The sequence below is a fragment of the Trichinella spiralis genome (assembly GCF_000181795.1).
Source record: "Trichinella spiralis strain ISS 195 chromosome Unknown Scfld9, whole genome shotgun sequence".
Lineage (NCBI taxonomy): Eukaryota > Metazoa > Nematoda > Enoplea > Trichinellida > Trichinellidae > Trichinella > Trichinella spiralis.
Window position 1 is genome coordinate 4,831,348 of NW_003526948.1, and position 11,527 is coordinate 4,842,874.

At 35.6% G+C, this 11,527-nt stretch overlaps 3 protein-coding genes across 3 annotated transcripts; 1 reads left to right on the forward strand and 2 right to left on the reverse strand.

The window, feature by feature from the left end:
• Window positions 1-664: 664 nt before the first annotated feature.
• On the reverse strand, window positions 665-1,541 carry Tsp_05724 (conserved hypothetical protein). Its single transcript, XM_003372006.1, has 3 exons — window positions 1,494-1,541; window positions 1,222-1,441; window positions 665-735 (listed from the first exon to the last, which is right to left on the reverse strand). The coding sequence occupies exons 1-3, from the start codon at window positions 1,539-1,541 to the stop codon at window positions 665-667; spliced, it is 339 nt and encodes a 112-aa protein (XP_003372054.1).
• A 1,818-nt stretch (window positions 1,542-3,359) lies between these two features.
• On the forward strand, window positions 3,360-5,668 carry Tsp_05723 (phosphate transporter family protein). Its single transcript, XM_003372007.1, has 10 exons — window positions 3,360-3,363; window positions 3,418-3,624; window positions 3,747-3,887; window positions 4,319-4,438; window positions 4,610-4,692; window positions 4,755-4,812; window positions 4,863-4,948; window positions 5,004-5,110; window positions 5,163-5,357; window positions 5,425-5,668. The coding sequence occupies exons 1-10, from the start codon at window positions 3,360-3,362 to the stop codon at window positions 5,666-5,668; spliced, it is 1,245 nt and encodes a 414-aa protein (XP_003372055.1).
• Window positions 5,669-10,536: 4,868 nt separating this feature from the next.
• Window positions 10,537-11,464, reverse strand: Tsp_05722 (putative proteasome subunit alpha type-3). The gene is made up of 2 exons (XM_003372008.1): window positions 10,983-11,464; window positions 10,537-10,915 (listed from the first exon to the last, which is right to left on the reverse strand). Exons 1-2 carry the CDS (start codon window positions 11,462-11,464, stop codon window positions 10,537-10,539), a joined length of 861 nt encoding a protein of 286 aa, XP_003372056.1.
• Between the last annotated feature and the right edge of the window lie 63 nt (window positions 11,465-11,527).

Here is an 11,527-nt window from a genome sequence, read left to right on the forward strand (position 1 = left end):
TTTATTTATAGTCATTTATTTACATTTTTTGAGTAATCATGAGTATAAAATACAAAAAAACTCATTAAATAATATGTAAATTTCTTTTTTTTGAACATTTTATGAACAGCTCCAAAATATGATATAATATTTTTTTAATAATAAAGAACGGCCAGCTGTTGGACAAGTTTAAAATGCTTCAAATTTGTAAATATTGATGCAACTTTTCGTTTTTCAATATACTTGTTGCGCTTATTGATTGAGCATGAACGCAAACCTTTGATTCATTTTCAAAGTTGCGCTTCCAGCGAAGAGCTTCAATTTCTATTTGATTACTCATTCACTGATGGCCAATGTCGTCACATCAATAATACTAGTCGAATAAAGAATAGGTGTTTCAATAGTCTATTAAAAATTCCGTCTTCAGTAAACATTAATTTTACTTTTTTTTCTATTATGGTAATTTCAAAATTATCATAACTGTTTGTGTTGCGATGAACATGTCTACTTTGTTCATTTACTGCTTTTGATCCATTTCAATTCATATAATAAGAGAAAATAAATATTGCTGCATGCATATTATATTTCTGCTTTCACAATGCATTTCAAAAGTTTAATGCTTATGCTAAACTAAAATAATATTATCAATCATAGAAAAATATTTTATTACATTAGTAACATCTGTTTAAAGTGGATTGTTTTTATTATTACGAGTTGAACTTAATAATGATTCAGTTTCTTTTTCACTTGCTGCTGCTGAAATTGCATTTAAATCATTATTATTTTTAATAAGAGATGAGTTGGCAGTTTTGAAAAAAAAACATGAATATTCTATTTCTAATTTTGCTGTAAAAGGTAAAATAAAGGCAAATAATTGATTGTATTACTCATTTTATTTGAAGCTTTTTTCATCGCACAAGTATTCTTAAATGAATCGAAATAAGAATTTACAGTAAGAAAACAATGTTGAATAGCAGCAGCTCTGAACTGAATTCGTGAATAAAATAGCACATGGACGTTTCATTTTTAAAATTAAACACCTGCTTTCAGTTCACTTGACACTGGCATATTATGAAAGAAAATAATAATTATATATGGAAAAAGTAAAAATAAAAGCTTCCACTTTTTATGCTCACAATTAAAAAACATCTATACCAATGACACAGGTCATGCAGCGGTTAAAACTTGCACATCACTACTACGGTACAAACTTTCTGATTGTGTAGCGGCGGTTGTTAAAACGTGCAACTGATTGGCGATGTTCTGCCTGGTGGAAGCGTGTTAGCCGTTCGTTGCCCTGCGAATTGACAAAGTATACATATTTTCGCAATGATTCAGTATATGCCAAATTGGCAGTTATCATTGGATTGGATCCTTTATGCTGCTTTTGTTGTCGCTTTTTTTGTCGCCTTTGGCATGGGCGCCAACGACTGCGCCAACAGCTACGGCACTGTTGTTGGTGCTAAAGTGCTCAAACTTTGGCAAGCTTACATTTTGGCGACATTCTTTGAAACTCTCGGCGCTGGTCTTCTAGGTATGACAGCTAGTTGTTTATCAAGCATTTCTTTAATTTATCCGGTGTCACCATTGGCCATAAATTGAAAAGATTTTCTCGTTTGAGTGGGTTTTTGTTGCCTTTATGACCCAGTCCAGCTGAAATGCGTTCAATAATTTCGGTTAGTCAGCGTGTTGTCGTGTAAACAAATTCGTCAAACTCAAGAAGCTAATTATCTGCGCTTTCTGGTCGCCAGTTAGCTTTGCTATGAGATGTTCGAAATTTTGCATTTTTCAAACAACTAACTCACCACACTACGACAAGTAAGATTTGTCGCAGTGCGTAATATTTCAGCGAACGTACTGCGTCGCTTTGCTCGTGATTGATTGCATTTTCGTAAAAATGAAGCTTATCCTGTCTGTTATGTGAAATTATTTTTCACCAGACAAATCTTTATTCTTCTACTAACGAGAGGCAAATTTGATTAATTTCAAATTTCGCTTCAGGTCATTACGCATAAATTGAACTTTTTCGGAACATGGCTAGCTAACCTAAGCATGGTCGTTCTGAAGCGACCGCACAATAACAAGTATTTACAATTGGAATAAATTTGTTTTTATTTTTTAACGGCAAATTTAATTCGAATCACAAACAAATTAGCTAATTAATTCAATAATTATACAATTGCCAATAAGAAAATCGGGCTTCTATTTGTTAGCTCACTTTTTCATAGTTTGGTGAATCGGCTGAATCAGCAATAGCTAATAAAAAAAAAGTTTCAAACAAACAATAGCTGTATGAGCTGTTTTCAATGTTACAGTCGTCGCAGTTTGCATTGGCCTTTTATTTTCTTGTTTACTTGTAAAGTTAACTTTCCTACAATGATGCTCACATCACTTTGACATTATTATTTAACAATAAGCCCAATCACCAATTGAAATTTTACAATGATGCGCAGTTTACGAGAGGCAGTTTGGATGCTTGTATATGAGAAGAATAGAATATGCAATTGTTATATGTTTTGCATTTCGAATCGTCTAATAATCATCAAAAAAGAGAAATAGATAGATTTTAGCAGAAATTGATTTTTTGCCTATTAGATAAATAGCTTACATCTCGTCGCGGCGTTTCGTTTGCCGAATTCTAACAGCCGTGTGTATGTCTCTTTAAAAGTATCCGCTTGCAGCTAAATTCGACACCAGATAAATACATGCATATATTGGAATGTTTGAAAAATTTTTTCAACAAAATCTTATTGCTGTCTTTAACACAGTTGTTGTTGTTGGAGAATGTTACGTCACAAACTGTTCCACGTTTTGCCGAATTATTGTGTCTCAAGTATAATAAGCCGGCTAATTGCTCATTTCACGGAATATTGCAACGAGAAAAAATGTGACATGTTTACGTTTTTTTCAAGGCTTAAGCTTTTTATGATTATTATTATTAATTGATTTGTTTGCTAGAGTTGTTTTTTGAAATTTTATTGCCGCATAACACCTGGAAGAAATATATATTTTGAGATTGATTGCACTTTTTCATTGAACATTTTCAATTTGATGAGCAATTTTATTACTACAGTGTGGTAGTAAATTTTTTTCCCTTCAATTCATCGAGACTTACGACGTATGGTTCGATTGGTTTCGTTTATAAATATCATTAGTTTAGTATTTTCTTCGCACATTTTGATTAATATTGATTTTTCTATGAACAATATTATCATTTCATGTTTTGGTTTTTGCATGTTGGAAATTTCCAACATGCAAAAGCAACAACAAATTTTATAGGATAAAAATGCCCACATAGTTCAGAAATTTTTTGAATTTGATTTATGATTTGAATTTAAAAAAGAATGATGTCAATTTATATTTTAAAATATTTTTATTTGATGAGTTAAATTATATATTTGCACACGGAGTAATAATTTTCTTACTTTATCAATGCAGGGTATAGAGTCACGGAAACAATGCGCAAAAATCTTGTCAACGTTGAAAGTTACAGCGTTTATAGTGTATTTGATGCAGAAGAAAATGTATACAAGCTGGTCGATCCCAGCTTGTGCAGCATGCTTGAAGGGAACATGACTCATGTATCAACATGCACCAACTACACATCGGCTGAATTTATGCTTGGAGAACTGGGCGTTCTTACTGGTAAATGGAATTTTGCTGTTTTTATTTATTTCTAATTTATGATATAGTCCATTCAATAATTCAGCAATATTTGGTGGGTCAGTTTTAAAGCGAAATTTTAATATTATCCGAATTTATTTTAGGCACGGCAGCTTGGCTTTTGATTGCTACTATTTTCCACGCTCCTGTTTCAACTACACACAGTGCAGTTGGCGCGACAATTGGATTTGCTTTGGTGATCAAAGGAATCAGTGGTGCCAATTTTACGCAACTTTTGCACATCGGTAAAGCATTTCAATTTTTCACTTGAGCTCTAGTTGTGTTTTATTGGATGTCAGTTGGAAAGCGCATTTGCATTCAATTATTGAAAAATTATTTTCCATATAATTTTTGCATTTCTTTCTTGCAGTAATTTCTTGGCTCGCCTCCCCCGCCTTAGCGGGATTTTTCTCAGTGGTAATATATTTGATCATAAAAAGCACTGTTTTCTGCAAGGTAAGCGACAATATGACAATTGTTGAGACAAACATATGATTGCATGATTGGTTTATAAAGGAAAATCCATTCGAATCGAGCTTGCGTATGCTGCCGATGTTTTATTTCGCTACTCTATCTGTAAATCTTTTCTCCATTACCTACGGCGGATCCAAATGTATGAATAGTGGATGTTATCGGTGCATCTCATTTGATAATGTATTTCTTATCAATTTTACAGATCTGAAGCTTGACACTTTGCCATGGTGGTCATGTCTATTGATTAGCTGCCTTCTCAGTTTTGTTGTCGCATTATACATGCATTTCTTTGGTAGAAAGCTTATCCGAGCTCGTATTCTGGGTAACGTATTTTTATTAAGATTTAATTTTTTTTCTCAATTATACTTTATGATCAGTATTATGCATTTTTCATATCAATGACAAAGTTTTTACATGCCTATTCCTTTCTTGAAAAGCACAATTTGAATTAATGAGTATGAATTCATTTATTATTTGTTTTTTTTCAATATAGCGAAATATGAAAAAAGTGAATGCGCATTACAAGAGGGAATACCTAGTTGCGATGATATCAGTAATGAAAAAACAGGAATAATGGTATAGCATTTTAATTATTACTTTCAAATACATGCTTTAGCGTTGAAAATATTTTATTTTAGCTAGGTGAAAGTGAAAATGAAATTATTTTAGAAGATGTGATGCCGATAGACGATATCGGTAATGAAGTTATTTATTGATGCGAGTGAAAATTATACATTTTAATTTAGAAGCTGGGAATGATGCGCCCTCATCTCAGAATCATCATACAAAAGAATCACACAGAATTATGAACAAAGTACAAAAATTGAAAAAAGTATGCGTCCAAGTTGTAAATTTAGGAAAGAAAAGCAACTCATCTCATTTTTAAGCTTCACAAACATCTTCCTGAAGATCCACTCGCTCAAGAAGTGTTCAACTATTTGCAGATCTTATCAGCATGCTTTCTCAGTTTCAGTCACGGCTCTAACGACACTGCGTATTGCAATTTGTTTATTAAAATAAACCAGCATTTCCATGTGCTATTTCAGCAATGCCGTTGGACCGTTAGTTGCGATTTGGTGCACTGTTAAAGAAGGACGAGCTAATGTTGATGTTGCTTCAAATGGAATTTTGGAAGGTTTGATCTTATTTGGTGCAGCAAGCATGATCATTGGTTTATGGTCGTTGGGTCACAGAGTTATTAATACCATCGGTACTAAGCTTACTGAAGTTACATCTCCGAGGTAAAATAAAGATGTTTCAGTTTCATTTCAGGTCAAAAATGTATTCCATTTTATTATTTGTTTTCAGTGGTTTTGCCATGGAATTGGGTACTGCCTTTACTGTTCTCACGGCTAGCAAGTTGGGCATTCCAATAAGTACTACTCATTGCGCTGTGGGTGCGGTGGTCTGCGTGGGTTGGATGAGAACTTCAAGCGCAGGTGTATCTTGGAAAACGTTTGGCAACATCGCAATCGCTTGGTTAGTCACTTTACCAGTTTCTGGTTCTATAGCTGCACTTGCTTCTTTTCTTTTGATACGTTATGGAATTTAATTGTTATTGTGCATTATTGGCAGTTTTTTTCCCAAAATTTATCGTATTCAAATGGTTGATTTACGATTTTACCTTCCCCGTGCCAATTTGCCTTACCATTTTACGTTTTCCAAATCTCGAACCTGCGACATGCACATTTCACTTCCTAGTGCGTACAAATTAGTTGTGTTCCAAACTGTCCACCTAGCAAATGCAATCTCTTCCCAATAATGTTGCAACTCTTTTACTCAGTAAATGAAGGTGTTGGTGTAACCGTGTTATGATATTATTCTTTTTTTTATAAAAAATTTATTTCGCGCGCACGGCAAGTACACTATTGAAATATTAATTTTAACATTTCAAATGTACAATGTGCTAATATAAACCTGCTGCACAAATATGTTAACCATAATGTTCCATGTTTAACAGCTAAACAAATTTTTATTCAATATTATCTCTGATGTACTAGTTTCAATCGCATATTGATTTATTCAATTACTAATAGATGTTACTCTGATAAAGTTATTAATTAGCAAACTGATTGCACTGTGCTAAGAGGCGTGAATTGTTTCAAATCGGATTTGAATAGCGTTGAATCAAAAATGTGAACATTCTTGTTAATAAATAAACAATCAGAGAACATTCTGAACTCTCAATAAGCAGATTTTGCATTCGGCACAGTAATCATTACTAATTAATTAATTGTAATTATTAATACAAGCAAATGTAATTAAATCATTTTCAGAAATTTCACCGTAATAGCCACTGAGAAATTTCATTTTCAAAACGGTGAGATTAAATTTCAGCATATTTATTGGTTTTGCCTTCAAAAGTCCAGTTATATGTTCATAAATTTAAGCATTTCATAAATAAGCATTAGTACACATAAAACACATTGATTGGCGAGTAGCTCGAATCATTCATTATTAGTGTTCATGGCTCCTTGATATTCTGCCACCTTAAGGGAGCTTCACCGAAAACTGGAAATTCACATTCAAGCATTAGGAGCCTTGAGTAAGACCCTTAAAATATATGCAGCCATTCTCCTTTCAACAATCCTGCATAAACTGTCATGAGAGCTGATACTCGTGCGACACTGACGATGTGATAAAGCCCGTAGCAACGCAAAGGAGTTTCTGACGGTTACAAGCGTTAAAACTTAAGGCCGCAAAAAGTTCACAAATGCAGAGGCAGGGATAATGGGTCAGGGAATCTGGAACAGAACTTAGCGACCCTTCCATGGCCCCACGGCAGTGTTCACCGGCAGTATTAACAGTTAGATAAGCAAGGGTCTTTTTTGTGAAATTAGTCACTCTTTACATACATGCGGTTGGATTCTGAGAAGGAAAAAGAAATAGTGGCTAGAAAGAAGCTCTGCTTTATTTGCTTCAAAAGTAGACTTTAAGCTCACAGTGTCAAATTACAAGGAGATGCACCACCGTGATTATTTTTACTGGTAGTAGAATCTCTGAAAATAAGGTAACCGTACTGCAGTCATCCAAAGAGGATAGCGCTGATACTGCTTCAGAAATAGCTGCAATAGAAATTGAAGGCTATAAATGATCACATGATGGATGAGGCCAGAGAACCTTTCTTAGTGGCCAAACGAAACAGCATATACTGAAAAATTAGTGTTGACCATTTCATTTTGAACACATTCTGAAGAACCCTGTGAGCGTAAGCACACGAAGTATGTTAAGGGTTACTGTTACCGAAAGGCAGCAGAGAAAATTCATTTTTAATGTAAGTCGGAGCCCCTAATTACACCTGTTACCCTCTCAAGACATCACGTGGAGAATGTATGAGAGAGCTGAAAAGCTATGCGATGGAATTAGGTGATGTGCGACATTACAGAGAACCAAAACTGGAAAAAGAATAGCGAACGTTAAGATCATATCAATATGAGCAGCACCTATGTCTATAAGTCAGATCGTGTGTATTGTGCCAATGGCGGAACGCTGCCCTTTCCAGCAACAACTCACCCAAGTTCAAAAAATTGCATTTGTGAAAGTCCTCTCGTCACGAATATTATTAGCACAGATTTTACGGGATCACTCTACTTGGGGAACTGAAGTAGAAACACTAGGGGAATGGAAATATGCTTTTTCATTCACATGCAAGGTTATGGAAGCTATGCATCTAGAATTCATAACGAATATGACTGTAACGATTTTCATCATAGCCTCATGTAGGTGAGCTTTACTCAAATCAGCTTGTCCAACTTGTCAAAAGCACACGTAGAGTAGGTTTCTGTAGATAATTAGGTATAATATCTAAGGTGAGGCCGTTTTCAGCAGGCACACTGCACTGTGATCTTCTAATCTCAGCAAGCGCGGGTGGAATGGTAGGTCACCGACTCTGGTGGAGCGTCTGAGCTTGTTGTCGGCGCTTTTGAGGAGCTGCGGTCAGGGTTTCGCTACGTCCATAGCGTCGCGCAGAGGAAAACAGATAATCAAGCTGTCGTCTACACTGCCTTTGGTCGACGTTCCACTTGATACGTGCTCAAAGGGCGGCAACGGTCCCGGACATGGCGAGGGTCGCCGTTGACGTCGACAGCCTGGCTGAAGACGATATTAGTGACGCCGCCTTTTTAGTATGAGGAATGACCTAAGGTTCCAGGTGACTGCACCCATACCTTGCCATCTATAAGGTCACTACATATCACTATTCCTAATTAAGATGTAAACAAAAAAATACTAAAATGATGATGAAAATAGTATTAATATCACTTATTAGAATCCCTACTCTGAATTTCAGAGGGTTTAGGAATAATTTTGCGTAAATTAATTAACTCAGCCACCGGATGACGCATTACGCTCTGTGGCGCATATACTTCTTTGCCAGAGAACAGCCGCATCAGTATACAGTTTGACCACGTGTTATGAAGGCAGGAAAAGTCCATTTGGAGAAATGAGTATTAAATTAAATGCAACTCTTCGCTGAAGTGTAAGATTAAGTTAAGAACATATTCCTTCATCATGTGACTTCAGTATAAATCTGGCCTGAGCCAGGGAATTCACCAAGCTTTACCGGATACAGAATTCAGCAGATTCAACAGCATGGACGAATGCAGTTTGCTAAGTAGAAAGTTACAGGATCCTCTGAGATGATGCTCATTTGAATTAAGCATTCTTTCTACCTGAGCAAAATGTACAGAGCAGTTAATGACTGAATATGGCACTGCTTCAAAAAATTGTCACATGGCTCTAAAACTAGACACTCCCAGCTATAATAGAAACAAAATGCTCCTAGCGAATTAAAGTTTCAATGGACATCTTGAGCCACTTAGAGTCTTCTACTGATGATAATCACTCCTTGTTCATCAACAAAGTGCCATAATGTGCGTGCGTTTCCCAGTTATCAATGGGTTAAACATTTTTCAACACGTTCATCTCATCAACAGAGTATACCTCCTATACCTGGCATGTGACACAATCACATGATGGTGTGAAAGCATAGAAGACAGCCATACTTGGACATACTTTGGAAATAAATATACTCAAATAAATAGCATAATGTCATACCTGATTTCAAGTAGCATATTCAGCTTCAGATTACGGTCAGTTATAAGTAAAATAAAAGCATTTAAATCTGACCGTGAGCAAGTGGACATGAAATTTCACTATGATAACAGAGCAGCTTCGTTTGCAACTGAGCCACTACAGTATTGTTATCTACAATAAGGTAAATTAACGAGCAATATAAAATCTCGCTTTTTCTAATAAGAATTGCTTTTTCTTATGGATTATAATTTAAATAAAAAAGTGTGAAAAGTGAAGAATTTTATTGACACCAACAGAGCAAAATAGCAAGCAATTTCTCACACGAACACGTGATAACTTACTGTGACCGTAATCACAATTAGGTTTAACAAAATTTTTAAATGTAAAGGGAATACTGTAACTGTGATTTATTGCTAATGATGATGGGGTAACTGTGAACACTGTGCAAGGCAACTGTGCTAACCAGCTTTCCACCTTTGCAGGAACAAGAATAATAACTTTTCACTGTACTGAAAGAAATGCCATTAAAATACTCAGTTTATGTTCCCAGCCTTAATGTAGACAACGAAGGACAAAGTTCATTGCTGAATGAATGCAAATTATGAAATTGTTGTTTAACATATACTGTGAAGTGAAACCTTGTGGTTTTTTGAAAGAAAATAATGATGAGGGGTGAATTCTTTCTATTTTTTGCCATTTTTGTAAATCTTTTTATGACTTATTAAAAACGCAAAATACCGCATTCTTCTATGCTTTTTGCAGCATCAAGACTCTTACTAAAAATATTATCTTAAATACCAAAATTAGACCCCAGTCATCACAAATGGGACGTCCTATAAAAGTGTACTAGTCATTTTAAACAATTAGCTGTAAACGCTATAGTGTGTGGCTTTGGCTTTGCTAAAAAATACGTTCCAGCATATAAAGGACAGCATATTATCATGCTTACAGTGCCACTGTGAATATGGTTTATATTATGAAGGATTACTATGTTTCAGTATTTTTCTAGGGTGTCATCTCTCATCGCTCATTTTTACAGGCAGATGAATTTTTGAGATTTACAAGCTACTGTTTAGGAAAATTGGTATTGTAGGATAGGGTTCTTTTGATTCCACCTCCTCCCATTTTCCCCACTCTACCCACTTTGTGTAATTGGTGGTTCATTCATGGCATGTACGGCGTTTGATTTTTTTATTTGATTGCAGTCACTTCGCATACTTACTTATATTGGGAAACTTTTGGTACATACATTCTGAATTACTTTTTTCATTTTATCTTTTCTTAAGTAACTGTACTTGTCACAACAATCTCAGAAGTTGATATTAGTACTGCTTACTGAATTTTTATTTGCCATACCAAAATGCTCAATTATCAATTTTGAACATGTCAAATATTGAAGAGAGACTCATTGAGTCGTAATGTTGGTACGTCACTGGTGGCAAATTCTACAGCTTCTTGGAAGACATTCTCAGGAACGAATTCATGCTTACCACCAGTAGCTTCGGAAACCCAGCTCAATTTCATAATGCACCGCGCATCATTTCTTGCATTTCGAACCATGTAGAGGAACAACGCAGCTTCTTTGATCAATTCCCTCACTGGTATTCTAGCGTAACTGCGCTTGCTCATTTCAGCATTGTCTGGTGGATCATTACAACCATGGACCCAAGACTTGTACGGCTTTTTAGCAACAGGTTGCACCGCATATATCTCAGGGCCTGTTATTGGCGACCAAGTCCCCAAACACATCCGGCAATCAAATGGTCTGAAAAAATGTGAAACCAAAAGTAAAGAATAAAAAAGTACAAAAATTGCATATAAACTGCGCTCACTTCAACACGCCCTGATATTTGAACTCATGGACGTAGTACGCCAAACTTTCAGCCAAATGCATACACGGTATGTCACGTTGAAAAGAATCATAATAAGATTTCGCCTCTTCGATGACATACTTCTCCATCGCCTCACCATCTGAATACGATCCAGAAAATACAAATCCAATCTTGTCAGCCACGGTCGCAATTCTTTCACCAGCATAGTTTGGGTAAATAGAGCACGGCTTTGTCGTCTGAATGCCAAACACCACCCCATCGGAGCCTCGAATAGCCACGCAAGCCTTCGCATTGTATACGTTTCTATTGAAATATTCATCTAAGCAAAAGAAAAAAAACAAAAACAAATTAAACAACAAAACGTTAAGCAAATCTGTATGCGTAACAACGATGTAAAAAAAATACGCACATCTAGCTACGTGTTGGTGTAGTCCAAAGAGTACTGTCGAATAACCCCCAGTAGAATCGACGTCGCTAATCATTTTCAGTTGTCACTATTTTCAGCCAAGGAAAACCACAAGCGCAAGCGAGTACAAATGTTCACT

What these genes read in the sequence shown, in the direction of transcription:
- Tsp_05724 (XM_003372006.1), bottom strand. Translation starts at nt 1,541, where the DNA reads ATGCTTGATAAACAACTAGCTGTCATACCTAGAAGACCAGCGCCGAGA. An exon ending in CTAGAAGACCAGCGCCGAGA is followed by an intron (nt 1,442 to 1,493) that starts GTTTCAAAGAAT and finishes TGAGCACTTTAG; the next exon opens with CACCAACAACAGTGCCGTAG. An exon ending in ACATCGCCAATCAGTTGCAC is followed by an intron (nt 736 to 1,221) that starts GTTTTAACAACC and finishes ATGCAATTTCAG; the next exon opens with CAGCAGCAAGTGAAAAAGAA.
- Tsp_05723 (XM_003372007.1), top strand. An exon ending in ATGAAAAAACAGGAATAATG is followed by an intron (nt 4,693 to 4,754) that starts GTATAGCATTTT and finishes ATTTTATTTTAG; the next exon opens with CTAGGTGAAAGTGAAAATGA. An exon ending in ACTGAAGTTACATCTCCGAG is followed by an intron (nt 5,358 to 5,424) that starts GTAAAATAAAGA and finishes ATTTGTTTTCAG; the next exon opens with TGGTTTTGCCATGGAATTGG.
- Tsp_05722 (XM_003372008.1), bottom strand. Translation starts at nt 11,464, where the DNA reads ATGATTAGCGACGTCGATTCTACTGGGGGTTATTCGACAGTACTCTTT. An exon ending in AAATATCAGGGCGTGTTGAA is followed by an intron (nt 10,916 to 10,982) that starts GTGAGCGCAGTT and finishes ACATTTTTTCAG; the next exon opens with ACCATTTGATTGCCGGATGT.